The 15,483-nt window shown below is 47.7% G+C and overlaps 1 protein-coding gene and 1 long non-coding RNA gene across 3 annotated transcripts in view; one reads left to right on the top strand and one right to left on the bottom strand.

Annotated features, from left to right (window-relative positions):
* Positions 1-13,178, bottom strand: part of STK40 (serine/threonine kinase 40) — a 32,506-nt gene extending 19,328 nt beyond the window's left edge. The window contains exons 1-5 of the mRNA XM_025215866.1: positions 13,156-13,178; positions 4,062-4,174; positions 1,892-2,011; positions 787-872; positions 99-242 (exon numbers count right to left, since the gene is read on the bottom strand). Coding sequence (XP_025071651.1) covers positions 99-242; positions 787-872; positions 1,892-2,003 — 342 coding nt within the window. The 5' untranslated portion in view covers positions 2,004-2,011; positions 4,062-4,174; positions 13,156-13,178. The remainder of the gene's footprint in view (positions 1-98; positions 243-786; positions 873-1,891; positions 2,012-4,061; positions 4,175-13,155) is intronic.
* A 1,825-nt stretch (positions 13,179-15,003) lies between these two features.
* The window catches only part of LOC112551955, an 8,622-nt gene continuing 8,142 nt past the window's right edge, over positions 15,004-15,483 (top strand). For both annotated transcript variants that reach the window (XR_003096311.1, XR_003096313.1), the window contains exon 1: positions 15,004-15,296. This is a non-coding gene — a long non-coding RNA (uncharacterized LOC112551955). The remainder of the gene's footprint in view (positions 15,297-15,483) is intronic.

A 15,483-nucleotide genomic window follows, 5' to 3' on the forward strand; every position in this document is an offset into this window, starting at 1 on the left:
TTATGCATGAGAATGAGGTCAGCACTGCACAGCAGAGCAACTCGGGGCAGCAGCAGCTGCCTATATCCTCAGAGAACCTGGAAGATGGATTACTGTACCTGAAAGAGCCCGTGGTGATGAACCACTCCTTCCTGACTGTGGAGAAGGGAAAGGAGAGAGTACTCTGTGTGCAGCAGCATCTTGCCCTGTCGTTCCTCCTGGGTTTCAATTCCTTTGTCACCCCTCTCCTCCAACGTGAGGATCTACAAGAAAGGAAAAAATCCACGTTCCTCTCAGGAAAACCAGAGTGACCCCAAATCCTGAGCCACTACTGCACTGTGTAAGTGTTTACATGCGTGTTTAACAGTGGAATGCGTTTCCTCTAATGTTTACGTACTTGCCACAAACCTGAGCTAACATCTGTGCAGAGTGATGTGGCGCATATACAATTAGCTTACAGGAAACACTTGGGTTACTATTTGCAAAGTAACCCCAGCTGTTATCCCTTCCTGCCACCACCATTTCAGTTCCAATGGCAACTGTGAAGATAGGTCTCCAAGAAGCAACTGGTGGTTTAAATACAGTATCATCTAATTATGTGGGAGCAGCAGCGGAGGTAGAATCATCTCAGAGCTACACCAGTGCAGCAGCTGGTAGAGATGAACCGCTGGTGGGAAATTATAGCAGGCTTTTCCCTAGCATGCACAGCTTCTGACTACAGAAACATCCCCATATGTTGGCAGCTCATTTCAAGGAGCAGGGGGTTAAAATGCTTCCCCAGATCTTCCCCTTATGCATTTCCCTTACCTTCAGTTGATAGAAGTCATCTGTCCCATCTTTTCTTGCCAAACACTGAACAATACTTGGCACTGGGGAGTTACCTAAACGAGGACCTGACAGCACAAAGCAGAACAGACTTGTTTGCCTTTAAAAAGTGATGACTAATGCAGTGTTATGTCAATATTCAGCTGTCATGCAGTTTACATTAGTCTAAATCAAGTTCCTTTTTTCAGCAGGGTATGAATGTCCACACTGTGCAGTGCTTTCCCCCCAGAAATTGCATTGATCTTAAGAAAACAAAGGACCCTGAATTTTGGAGCCACTTTGGACAATGGCTCATTTGTTCACAGGAACGACCTTTGGCAAAACACTGCGCATTGTACAGCCGTTTCTTTTAAAAATGTCTTTCTGCATGCCTGAACCATACAGCGCTTACATCTGTTAGCATCTGCCACAGTAAGGAATAGCCACGGCTGGACTCCGACCCCAAACTGCCAGTGCTGCAGGCATGGCTCCATAAATCTATTCAATGCACCGAAGCAGCCACCCATTTTGTTCCTCCAGCTACATCAGTCCATTTCTAGTATCCAACCATCTCCATTTTCATACAGGGTAACTTGGAGGTAGTGACCAGAGTAATGCAGTGCTCTAGGAATCAAGCAGTGTCCAAGCGCTTAGACAAAGTCTGCAGGTTCTGTGCCCAGGACAGAACCACCACCGTCTTAATAAAATGTGTGCATGCTGATTTAAAGCATGTTCAGTGTAAAGGAGTCTTGAACACAGCCCAAGGATTTCTAGAGGACCCTACCACACCTACCTCCAAGGATCTGCTATAAAGCACAAGTCAGATATTCAAGGGGGAAGGGGAAAAAAAAAAATAAATTAAAAAAAATAAATCAGAGGTTCGTGGCTGTCCCCATAATAGCTATGCCAACTTTGCTAAACCTGCATTACAAACACCCTGGGATATCCTCAAGACAGCAGCTCTAAGGATTGCTCTTTTGGATCAATATGTTTGAAGATTTTAATAAGATTCTGTCTTGTCCCTTTTCTGGGCTCTATTTTCCGGAAACTTTGCCACTTAACATCCCCCAAAACTAGTGCATATGATGATAAAAACCCCTGTGCTTACCTAGGATGAAAGGGCCTGCTCTCTTGGCATTATTTCCAGAAATCCCAGCACAAAGAGCTTTTGCCTTAGCAGATGTTTCCCCAGCTCCTCTGTCTGATGCTCGCCGCTTCATCCTCAGCTCTTGAAAGAAAGAGAAGATCACACGTCGATGAGTAACCAGGCCAGTTTCCTTGTGCTAACCCTCTATCTTGTGCTGGAAGCCTTTTACTTGATGATGCATTTGTGCCTCCACCTACTCACGTAGTGGAAGGCAGTTCCTACTGACAAAAAGCTATGGCTCATTTACTCCTGGATTAATTGAGGGCTATAGGCTTTGTGCATTTCTAGAAGGTACAAGTCAGCCTTGTTACACACAGCGCAGTGTTCCTAGAAAATTAGTTTCTAACAGATGTAGTGGGGAAGAATCAAAATAATGAAGGTTTGTTTTACAACCAAATAAGCCTATGAATGGACACACTCTAAAAATGCCTCAGAAGAATGGGCCTCTACTCCTTCATTACCCATAAGTCTGTGAGCTCAGGCCATGGGGCCCTGGAGGTCTGTTCACAGTAAAGGATTTAAGTTTTAACTGCAAAAGCCAACTCGTCAGGAAGACAAAGACAGCAGTCTGAGGACTAATGCCTTTAATTGATCACAACCACAAAATTGGTACCTTCCAAGCCTTCCTAAAAATGGAGAGAGGCAGAGGGAGGGCACAGGAATTACCTGAGGAGTATCAGTTAGTTCATCTCATTTGTAAACTGTAAACATTTCTTTAAAATTTACCAAAAATGAGCCATCCCCCTACCCCTCTGTAATCTGTTCATTTTATGACAAACTCCTTTATTCCCTTCTTGCGTCTATGCAGCTGGACTGAGCCGAAACACAGGAAATTTCAGCCCTATATCTTAAAAAAGATAAAAATAATAATCATCATGGCCTCTTTTGCACTTCCCTGTGCAGGAAGTGCTGGTTTGCTACTATCTAAAGGAACTGGGACACTTAATAGCTCTGAGCAGAGGTGCTGTAGTAGAGAAATGTTTCATGAAACAAAACTCTGGGGAACCTGGACCTGAGCGCCCCAGCAGCACCACCCATGTGAACGTGCACGTCCATTACAGGAGGTCTCTCACTTTTAGGAGTCGTAGTACAGCCAGACAGAACTAGCGAGTCCCTGAGCTTCCCTGGCCAAGGCTTCAGCGGGTGCTTAGTTTCTACTCAGGCTCCCCTAAGAGGTAGGTGCCTCCGGTTGCTCATCTCTGCAGAGCGAGGAAGCACTGCAGATACAATACCCTAAAGGTCCACATCAGCCCAAACCTCCGACTGGTCACACCCATCTTTCCTTCTAGGGGAATATTTGGCCTCAGCTCAGCAGGAAGAGAACCTCTTTCCCAGTCGGTGGAGCAGCACTGCATTTGCTCTCCTCCAGGCAGAGAGTGCACGCTGTGAGGAGGGATCCCATGCCTGCAGTGGCAATGGAGGCAGGCACCACTGTAAAGCTCTCGTTGAAGGAGCAGTTGTAAGAAGACTGCCTCATCGACTAGCTGCACTGACCACTTGGGAAGCACTTGACAAGGAACAATGACAAGCCCTCTCCAAACTGCCCACACTTCCCCATATTCCTGACCCCAGACAGGTCTAAACCAAGCCAGGTATAATCCCCAAGGCAGAGGGGGAGGCTGCTTTTCCACAGGATGCATCAGACTGATCAGCCCCCACCCTGCCAACAGGGGAGTGGGGAGCTCACTCCTCCAGAAGCCTCACTGGTGACAAACTTACCCTGCCTTCTCCCTGCCGACGGGCACTGACAGCAGTGCATGGGTTTATACAGCAGCATCTCGCTGCCTGGCAGGGATAGCAATGATGGGCAGCAGTGGAGGTGAGGCAGCCAGGATGCTCCGTTACTGATCCTGATCAATCCAGGTCTTTGAAGGCAAGACTAAATGAAGTTTCATGAAGTTCAGTGCTTAGAGCAGTGTCCTGTTTTATGTAGCACAGAAACCCCACCTCCGTTCATGATGCACCACAAACTGTCTTGACCTTGCCTAAGACCCCTCCATTCCCAACAGTTCCATCATCACAGCTGAGAAGATGCAGGAGCCAACTGCCTCTGCAGAAACCTGTGACCAGTGCCCACAGGACCCTTTGGCACACGTGGCATTATCATAAACAGAACAATCTGAGGACTCACGTTGTTCAGCATCAACTGTATCTTTACTCTTCTTCCAAACTAGGTTTTCCAATGTTTCAGGAGACAGGATGCATCACCCCAGAGAAAGCTGGCTGGTCAGAAGGTCGGAGACTCTGTAATGTGAAATGAGACAGGCTTGATGCTACAGTTCAGGATTATTTTGGGTTACGATAAGACTCTGGCAATCTGCAGCCTGTGCATTTATCTTGTGTTATGATGATCCCTAAGCCACTGTTCTCACCCGAGAGAGCACAAAGGGATTGGGAAGCTGCGACTGCAGTCACAGGGGTGCACAGTGCTGCACAGATGAACGAGTACTTGCCTAAAGGAACCTTCACACTGACATTTTGTGGCATAAACTGGATCATTTAGAGCCGAGAATAATTCAGTCAAACGTTAGGATAGAAAATGCCTTTGCTACAGAGGTTTAAAGGGTGACTGATCATGGACTATTTTACCTATATGAAAGTGAACAGTGCCATCACCACGCTTCCATGGAAGCAGGGAAGAAAACTGACTCTCCAGAACTGAACATTTAATTTCCATTTGCAGTAAAGTGTTAACAGGTACAGAGCTTACATTTCAGAGAGCAAGACAAACAGAGCTTGCTGCCGAGTTCTTGCAAAATAACGTCTCTTTTCAGATCAAGCTAATAAGCGGCTCAAAAAAACAAAAAAGCCCATTAAAATTCATTGCATTAGGTCACATCTCAAAGTAAGACTTTAAGTACAAGGTTCATTGGGCCTTGAGTCAGGCAGTTACTGCATGTTAAATGCCCAATGGCTAATCACCACAAATACATGGCTTAACACTTGCACACTATTTCTTGCAGCTTTGCTTACCCCAGCTTCAGTTTTACTCCACTGGCACTTACTTACACTGCAACTGAACCCAAGTATAATGCAGATGTGGCAAAAAGTCAGACTTTCGTAATGAGACAACATACATTGCAGTGTTATAGTCTGGAGCAGGGACATTTCTAAACACGACTGGGTACTGTATTGTGAGAATGCCATTTCTCATTTACTCAGTACTTCAGGCCCTTGCTCTTGGGGCAAAGACCACACGCAGCATCAGGTTAAGTTCCCACACTTGGGCCAGATGGGCTGCGCAAACCCACAGAAAGGGTCTAGTCAGCACTTTCACAATGAGCTGTTTCAGTACAAGCAGTGGGAGGAGCTTGCCTCCTCCCCTGCTAAAAGGACGCAAGCTTAAAAAACACCATTGTTGCAAACTCCTAAAATAGCTTAGGCCAAGCCACTAGAGGAAAACCTGCTCTTGAATTTGTGCATCTGTTGGTGCACTTTCTGTCCAGTCAGCTTCACTGTTTTCTCTTCGAGCAGTTTTTTCCTGTTGGACCCTGACATCTCCTACAGCAGCAGCGCAGAAAGTTTAGAAACAGGAAACACACAACCACCCCCAAAGCAAACAGGCAGGCTCTGGCGCCGGGGAGGACCTGAAGTGTTTGGGAATCAAGTGCATTTCAAGCTGGCTCCTTCAAGAACAAACAGCAAATGCCAAACCCAGGAAAGTCCCAGCAGCAAAGGGAAGAAAGGCAAGGGCGGCTGTCCCAGAACGCCAGGAAGAATCTTCCCTTTTTTGCATCTACTGACATTGCACAACCCTGGCAAAAGGCAGGAAAGTGGTCCAAAGGCCAATAGCTTAGCTGCGGCAGTTTCCTTCTCCAGAGCCCGGGAACCTGCGAAGAAAGATTCTGCTTCAGCCACAACCATGCATCATTGTAGAGATGAATGACAGCGAGCAGGAGCACAAATGCACTCGCTGCCTTTCCCCAAAGGTTTCTTTAAAGGATGCATCACCTTCAGAGTCCCAAAACACAGCCACTGGCAGGATTCCCTTTTCCTACAGGTACCAGAAGACTGAACGACACTTGGTTTGGTCCCTCCAGGTCTGGGCGCTGCTGCGATGAGGCTCCCATTTTGAGTGGTCTTGCCATTGCATCACACTGATACCTGGCTCGCCAGCAGCCTGCTGAGAAGCCAATCACTTTAATTAGGTTTTGAATAAGGACCAAAGCCTAAGTCATATTTAAGGGGAAGCCACCAGAACTGGCAGGCCTAACCCAAGATCAGCAGCTGTGTCTGCACCTGAAGGGCAGTTGCCTTGTCAGCTTGGTTTTTGAGAGCAGCGACAGAAGCCAGAGATGACAATCCGGTTCTGCAAGCCCTACAGAAAGATAGCCTGCAGCTCCACCCCTCCCCAAAAGCCTCATGGGATCTCTAGCTTCCCTGCCAACAAGCAGAGCTTCCTTCCAGCTGGCTACAACACCAGTGGGCCACACCGGACATTAGCCCTACGTCAGCTGGGGAGTGCCGAAGAGGAACAGGAAGCTTTTCAGCTCCTCCAAACACCAAGTGCAAGTCTCAGACTCCAGTTTCCCTTTGTGAGGACGTCACATTCCCACATAGCTGGCCAGGCCAACTGGAGCCTCTTCACATCCTGCTTGCTCATGGGAAAAAAATAAGTTGGAGAATAACTGCACTGCATTCCTTAGAGACACGGGGGCCAGGCTGTCAGCGTTGTACAGGATGCAGAGCCCCACCTACAAAGTGACTGTGCTGCCAAGCAAACTACAGTGCACATAGAAATCTTCCAAGAACTTTTTCTTAAAGTGAGTTTAAATTTCAGGCTGCAGCCCTTATGAGACTGAAGAATAAGCCAAAACTGAACTGGGGAAGCGACAGCTAAGTCTGTCGACAACCTGGAGAACACTACAGCCAGGGCTTGCTCCGACCCCCTGGCCTGTTCACAAGGCCTGCATGAATATTCCAGCACCAGTCTCCAGTTTAGTAAACCATAGAAACCAACACCCCAGCAGTCTAGAAGCTGTTTACAACAAGAGCACACCCTGAGGAAGAATGACCTTCTGGGGACAGGACTGTCTAGAAGGGCACGGCAAGGGCCCAGCAACAGGCTTTTGTCTTCAGAAAGAAAGGAAAGCAAGCAAAACCCCTTTTTAGGAACCTCTGCACCCTGGAAGCAGTTCCTGAGGTTGGCTGACAAAGGCAGAGAAGACTGACTGCCTTTTGTCTCTATCCTGGAGGCAAAACCACCTGTTTTTTGCTAGAATTCAGGGAGTACACAGCAGACAGTAAAAGTGGCAAGTCTTATTGCTTTGAACCTAGAATTCAGATGCACTGGCCACCACTCCACAAATACAGGCACCACAGCTGCTTCTCTCACTGCAGCAGCTGCAGCTGGGTGTAGGACAGAGGACTGCACATGAAATAGCTCCATCTGCCTTGCAGATTGCATCCCAAGAACAAAAGCTGGTGTACGCTACATAACACTGCCTGGGAGCTGGAAGAGAAGCTCACATCCACTTTTTAAATCTCCAAGCAGCAGCCTCCAGAAACCAAGACAACTCAAGCAAACAATGAGAAGCTGAACCAGGGAATATTCATGCTCAGATGTTTTGCATCACTGATGTGATCAGCAAAGTTCCTGAAACTTTTACAGCATTTCCCATCTGGAAACACTGCAGGCAAAACAAGGGAGGCAAGCGTGAGTTACAAGTGCAGTTCCCATGCTTCCGAGTGAAACATGTGCGCAAGACAAATGAATCACTTTTCCCTGGAGACTCCTGGCGGCTACAATTTGTCATCAAACTTTTGAAACGTCAGCAAAAGAAAGAGAAAGGAAGAGACACTGCAGTGGAAACAGTCAACAAGACCTCTCAGAATCAGTGGCTGCCAGGGGAGGTTTTGATTTTCTCTGCATGGATGTTTGGCCTACTGATCTCTAGCAGAGGACCCACTGCCCCGGCACAGAAGGCTGAACAGATTCTCCTGCACAAGCCAGTTGCTGCTGGCAGCAAAATACTGCTGGAAAGCAAGACTCTCCCTGCATGAGTGGCTGGGAGGGAAGGGGGACTCTAGCTCTGGTTTCCAGGAGAGCTGGTTAGGTTCTCATAACTGGCATTTCAGCGCATGCTGGACTTGGAAGATAAAAACAGGAATGGTGTTACGCACTTGCAGAGGGAGGCAGAGGCCAGAGGCCTCTCAGACCTGTAGATCTGCAGGAAAGGAAGCCAGACGGGAATCCTCTTGCAAAACTCGGCAGCTCTAGAGCTGAACCGTAGGAGCCCCAGGCAGTCACAATGCACCAGGGGCTTCGCTCCCCAGCACCAGCTGCCATGCTGGACGGCACTTTCACTTGCAATGGATCACAATGCCAGGTATTTCTAACAGGCAGGGCAGGGGCATCACCCCCAAGGTGTCTATTAAGCTCGTTTCCTTCAGTCTCTATCAAGCACATTACTGTGTGAGACTGCCCCATTTTTAGTGTCCACTGGTCTCTCAGCTGCAGAAGACAATGCTGCATTCAAATAAATTAGGACAGAACAGACCTGACAGCCTCTAAAAGGATCAACTAAAATTCATCCCCATGTAACTGCTACTCAGGTTGCATCAGAGGGTTCAGGGCACATTCCAATGGATGAGAAACTGCACTGGACACTACCCTGATCCAAACAAACAGCTTAAACTGGTATTATTCAAGTTTAACACAGAAAAACCACAACGATGACTCAACTTGTCAGCTGGGGAATGTACAATGGCCGGTTAAAATCACTGAAAAAAACCCAGCAGTCCCACAAAACAGTGTCCTATGTCCTCAGAAGCCCCTCCCATGAGGAGGTGTGTGGCATTGAGACAAAGCTCTCCAGCCTGCCCTAATACCAGACCCAGATGCCCATTAGGAAGCCTCCCTTGAAACCTGGTTGTGTAAAGCCGAGTAGGCCCCAGATGAGCAACAGACCTTTGATTTGGGGTTAAAGGGACAGATTCAAAATGTAGGCAAACAAAGCACCACAAAGGTAAAAGACTGTGAATCTGTGAGGGCAGGGCCAAGGGCTGGTACAGCATCCTACTTCACAAGGCACCCTCTCCCCCTTGCCCCTCAGCCACCCTGCCTCCCAAGAGCGAAGGAAAAAGTCAGCTCTGCTAGCCTTTGGGTGCAAAGCAAATATCTGCTGGGGATATGAGGAGGAGAGGTGCAGGGAGCAGCCAGTGAATTAAAGGGTTTTTTTCGTTCATTTGTTTTTGTTTTGTTTTTTTTTAAGGACGTATACATCACATTAGTACTGCTGCCTTAGGAGGCAGCAACAATGTGGCTAACAAATGATTTTGAGAAGCACTCTTCACTTTTTGCCCTCTGAAACATTAACGAACCTTTGGAAACGTAACAATTTTATAAAGGAAAAGCAAGTGACATGAAATGAAAGACCATCCACACAGTTCAAAGAGCCCATGAAGCAAGACTGAGTGCAGCCGTTTAAAAGCTTCAGACATGCACAAAGAACCGGTGTATTGATTTACCAGCCTGTTGGGAGGAACAAAGCCTTCTTTAGAAGCACGGGGTTGGGGGAGTCTCCATTCAGGAAGCTTTGGTTAATGCTCCTGGAAATCTGCAAAGACACATTCCAGCTCCTCCCCAAACTAAATCATTTAAAGAGAAATTCTGCTTCTGAATGACAGCCAAACAGTACTTCTTTGATTAGTGGCAGGGGAAGAGGGCTGGGATGGTCAGCAGGAGTGTCACTTTTGTGCCGGATAGAAAAACTTAGAGCAAAGGCTGTCTTCCCACAATTCCTCTCTCACTCACAGGCTGAACTTTTAGCACTGCAGACAGACATTGGAAGACATCCGGGCTCTGCACCCCAAACCTTGAAAAAAAAAAAAAATCTATATTCATAGGCACAGCCAAGCAGCATAGTGCAGACCCCAAGAAGGCCACAGAGCAATGCAGAGGGAGACCCTAGAAATAAAACACTACAGTGTTGTGGAGGCACTGGGGAAAGACGGCCACTGCTCGGCACACCCTGAACCAGCTCTGTGCATCATCAGAAAAGCTCCATGTCACATGCAGCTCGCACTGAGCCAGGCAGGTATCAGTTCAACGATCAGGTAGCATGTTTATTACCCAGGATTTTATTTTCCCTTTATGGCTTCAGTGACTGCAGGTGCCATAAAGGAATTCCACAAAGGAGCTGCAGGCAGGCTTCCTTTGCATGCACAGAGGCTATCACGTGATTCAGGCGAGTGCTGACATTTTTATTCTTTACAATGAAGTGTGGCCACTGGTTTCAATAGAAGATTTAAGTTGTGCTATACCCCAGACAGGGCAGAAAGGCGCCATTCTAACATATGCATTTCAAATTACCTACAGGGTTATTAAGTGGTTACCACCTGCTCAGAATGCTAATGAAAATACACTGGGCCAACAAAACAGACACCCCCTTCAAACTCTACTTACAGCTCAGAGGAGAAGAAAACACTTTGGTCAGGGAATTACAATAGACATGAAACTTCAGCAATCCTAGTACCAGCTTCTCAACAGAGCACGCACCACATGGCAGTGTATGTAGAAAATCCAGAGTATCCCCAAGTCTCCTCTGCAAATGCAGATAACACAACCCTTATTTAGACTAACACCAGAATGCAGTTCAGCTGAAATTGATAGGGTCGTCTTTAATCAAACAGCAGCTAACTGCCTACAAGGCTTCCCTTTGTGTGGTCTTTAAAAGGAGATGATGCCATAACATCCTGAGAATAAAAAGCAGCTGAAGATGAGGGGGCTTTTAAGCAATGTGATTACGTGACCAAATCATCAGCGCGGATGCCACGGAGAAACAATGAAAGGATGTAGTGCTAACACTATAGCAAGAGGGAAACACTTCCTACCTCCTAATTGACTGCTACTGCTCCGGGACTATGAGCGAAAGCAGCACTAATACAGGCTCTTCTCAAGGGGAACATGCCAAAAGCTGGCCATAGTTCTCTTTAAGCAAGACAAGCCTGTGCCACTGTAGCCTCTCTGACTCTTCCCAGAGATCACATATTGTGCACTCATCCTGTAGCTTTTGGAAATTCTTAATAGCAACAGGACTGCAAATGCCTTCTGAAGCAAAGGCACAATTCGGGTGGTGCCCTCTAATACCTAATTTTGGCTAAGAGTGACTTTTTTAGATGTGCATGACACATCCTACTTCCTTGGGTACAGATCACCCATTATTCTCCACTACTGAGGCACTCCCTGCACACAAACTACTCTGCTATTCTCAGGAATGAACTCTCCAACTAGAAAAAGCCACACATGTATTTAATGCAAACATGAACAGAGACTCCATGACTTGCTCAGCAGAAACTACAGGTTTCTGGACAGTGTCTCTGTGCAAGCAAGTCTTGTGCTACAGGTCCTGAGCAGAGGTACTGCTGCCACCAAGCCCTGCACAACCAGAGCTAATGATTCACCTGTTGGTTACCATGCTCCAGCTATGAAAAGGAGAAAGACTGTCACTAGAGACGTGGGGCTCAACATGATGCTTGACACGAGCTGAAGCATTTTGAACCTTTGTTTGTAGTGATGCAGGTGACCAGTTTCCACAAGAGAAGCACCATGTAGCTTGGTGTAACCCAGCCCATTTTTACATTACCCTGAAAAGCAGGCTGCATGCATATGCAGTACCTGACCCCTCAGATGCTTGCCAGAACACAGATGGTCTCCTGAAAGAGTCCACCAAACCCTAACTGGTTACAGCTTCCACTCCAGCCAGCAGTCACCCCAAGGAGCTACACGTGCAAACAGAAATGGATATGTGGCAAATCAGGCTAAGGCTGCTGACAGAGGGCTTCATGTACAATGGTGGCACTTAGACCCCTCTGTCTCCACTGCGCAATGATGGTGAGCGCTGTGGAGTGGACAGGATGCAGGCGCAGAGTTAAGTGCCTGTGGCTTGGAGGCAGGTGCCCTTCTGCAGCTGGCACAGGTGCAACTGCACCAGCACAGTCCCCGTGTCTGACTTCTGAGCACAGACAAGGCCTAGACAACACTGCTTCAGCATGTTACCTCCCTCCAGCTGCAGCCCCTTCCACACTCCCTGTGCCACACACAATATCCTGAGCTGGTCACCAGGCCAGTGCTCTTTGCTCCACAGGGCCCCCCTGCCAGCACACCAACAAGCAGAGTCAAAGGGCAGAGACAGGCGTGACCATGGTGTGGAGACCCCAACGTTGAGACCACAGCATACCTGTTCAGGCTGCTATCTCTTCACAATTCTGTGGCAATACTGGTGCAGCATAACCGTTCCAGCTTTCCAGGGTCAGTGTTGGGGCACTCTGGCTCACCTGTACCCCTACAGAGTCACACAGACACAATCATTCTGGTGGAACGGCTGTTGCATGCTCATGCTCCCTCTCCACTTTTACAGCAGCAAAAAGTGCATGTTTGTCCATAGCCTGAGCTTATGCATATAGTATATCTGAAGCAGGTCGGGCTTCACCACACTGTGCACTCATCTTTGCTGAGTAATCTCTGTCCTCCGTCCCACTCATCTGATCCCCGCCCCCCTTCATTGCCTCACACCTGAAATAAGACTGCCAGGGCAGGTCCTCTTTGTAGTGTGAGGCTTGCAGCATCCAAGCAAGCACTGTAGAAGAAATAGTAATATGCACTGAGCTGGTACCATGAGTCTCATCTCTCCCTTTTGTTAGCACAAGGTTGAAAAGCTTAAAAAAAGTTTAGCGTCTTCAAACAAGTGCTTAATATAGTAAATGGAAAGTCTGCTTTGCTTTAGACCTTTCACGGCCAAAGTTCAGGATTTTGCACTGTTTTGGGGTTTTTTTTTTGTTTTTTTAGAAGTGGCAAAACCCCAGCACTTAGAAATACTGCTCTCTTGCCTACTGTCAGCATTTAGGAACCACAGCAGTTACTGATATTAGGACAAGAAGCCACTGACCAAATAGGACACTGGACGGGGTTGCTGTCAGAGGGAAGGAGCAGTCAGGTAGCCACAACAAAACCAAGTATTGCAGGCAGGGGAACAAGGAATGCTAGGACAGTCACGTGTGGGTTCCCCTTACAGATAAGGCTTGAAACAACTTTTGTCTCTTATAAACAGCAGCACTGAATCATTTTAACCCAAGCACCACTGCAGACAGCCACAGGCAAAAGTCACAGCAAAATGACAGTCCTAAGGCAATTCAAATTCAAATGCATCCTCCACTATCTTATCAAAGCCAACAGCAGCATACACATACCACAGAAACTAATCTCTTATACCTTCTATACCCACCTTTAAAAGTTCCTGTCCAGTTTATTTTCATCAGGGACAGTAGACCACAGATGCTCTGAAACTTTCTTGCTCACAGCTTGGCTTAGAACAGGATGGTAAAGAAGTTGCTAGATATAGCCTGAAAAAAGACACGGTGCTAAACCTGAGATGCTCCCATGAACGTCTAGGTTGTGCCTATTAACACAAATAGTGTTGATGCCACAATAAAGGATAGGAAAGGCCAGAACAAGGGAATCTGGTCATTTCATTCAGCTGCTTTAGTCAGTTGCGTCCCATGGAGATGTCCAAGAGCACGACAAGTTATGTGATGCGCATATTGATCAAGTCCACAGTGCTGGTCAGACCGGTACATCAGTTACACACAGGAGCACCTGAGGCAAGGAATGGTAGTGACCACTTGAATGACAGCAGCAGTCCTGGTTTAGGATGAACGATAAACTGCCAAAAATTACAGAGCACTAGGCAGGGCAAACCTTATACAAGCTACACGTAGGCTCTGCCAACACACGATCTCTCAAATACCTGGACCCAAGAGTACAGTGGGTACTGTACATATACATGAGTGTGTGCACACCTGCACTTACATCACCAATTCCGTGTACCTTCATGTACAATGCCAGAACTGGGAAGCAAAAATTTGCCTTTGGTTCCCTAAGTTCCTGTTCAGATGCTACAAAGGGCAGGAAAAGCTGCTTTTTTAAAGGACCTCCCCAGTACGCAGGACTGTTACCGGACTGGACAAGCCTATTTTAGAGCTGTTAGCTGTGGAAGGTATGCAAGTTATGCAGGCTTGGCAAGTTCAGCTTAGAGAGAGCCAGGAAGCTTACCTCTCTGACCAAATGTAGTCAAGGGAATAGGGCGAACATTTGAAAGCCAACAAGCATGCAGTTGCACCGCTCTAGTTTAATGAACGAGTCTAATCATTCTATCTGATTGCTGCTACTTTGTAAAGAGCCCCTTAAAAAAGAAGGCTACAGGCTACATGCTTCCACACTGCAAAGCAGGCTTCTCTGGTCTTGCAAAGCTCCTCTTGGAGAGTCGGTGGTCTAGCAAGGAAGCTGAAAAGAACATTCCAACACTATTTTTGAATAGGAGCATGTCACTGTGTTTTCTTACCAATAAGTCAACAGGGGATTGCAAAAGTCAAGACATTAAATCTCCACTGCCATGTTTAATGGAAACCTTCACTCAGAAGCTGATGAGCAGTCAGAAAGCAAAACTCCTTTTATGTTTTAGCACGCAGTTAAGTCACCAAAATTCTCTGTAACTGTCTTCATCATAAATTCCCATCTACTTTGCCTGCAAGAGTCATACAGATTTCTACAGCACTGAGTCAGAGCTGCAGGAAGGCTCTGAGGCCGTCACACAGGTGAGTAAAGCAGGCCTGTAAAGCTATCTCCACACAAACGCCTGGGTTTGTGCATGCCCCAGGAACAAAGAGCACAGCCCTGTGCTGACCCATCCTCTGTCTGAAGTGCCAAACACTGCGTCTGACCTGCAGGAACTGTGACAGCAACATCCGCAAGACATTTAATCCCAATTCCTCCAGCATCAACATCAGGGCGACTGAGCTCACTTATATTGCTACAGGCTCGCGAGACCTAACAGTGACTCTAACAGCGGCTGCCCACTCTCCTCTTACAGCAGCTACAACATGTATTTGTCCGTGTCCTTTGCTCAGTGGACAACAGCCAAGGACTGGACCAGCAGCGAGTCTATCCCCACCATGGACCCGAGCCGAGATGCAAATGGTCAGAAGAGTGACTCTACCCTGTCGCAACAGTTTACACAAACTGGCTTCTAATTTTCAGAAGCCGCAAAAAAGTAGAAACAAGTTCAACACCTTGAACAACTGGAGTTTAGTCACGGAGCGGTTTCACAATCGTAGGCTCACTTCAACCTCTCGACACGAGTCGCTACTGAAACGTAACACAGCATTTGCATAGCAGACAGCTTCATACGTAGATCCTCTCCCAGCTTCCCCAGGAGACTGCAGCCTGGCTCCTCTCTAAGCCCCTGCAAATCCCTGAAAGCATCCGACTTTGTTAGTGACGCCCAGCAGCCAGTGTAAGAGTAAGAGCAAAGTAAAGGGAGCACAGCCGACTCCGCAACCAGCCATGTGACGCAGGGACCGAAACCAGGTGATGCTCTGCTTTCAAACCCCTTCTCGCCGCCTGCTCAGACGCCAGACCGGCGCGCCGGGACTTCACCGGTGCCCGTCGCCACCGCGCCTGCGGCAAGACGGTGCCCGCGTCCCCGTGCGGTGGGGAAGCGCTGTGCGCCCACAGCAGCCGGCACGCCGGCCCGCCAGTCGCAGCGGAGGAAGCA

Source organism: Alligator sinensis, unplaced genomic scaffold (genome assembly GCF_000455745.1).
Source record: "Alligator sinensis unplaced genomic scaffold, ASM45574v1 scaffold964_1, whole genome shotgun sequence".
Classification (NCBI taxonomy): Eukaryota; Metazoa; Chordata; order Crocodylia; family Alligatoridae; genus Alligator; species Alligator sinensis.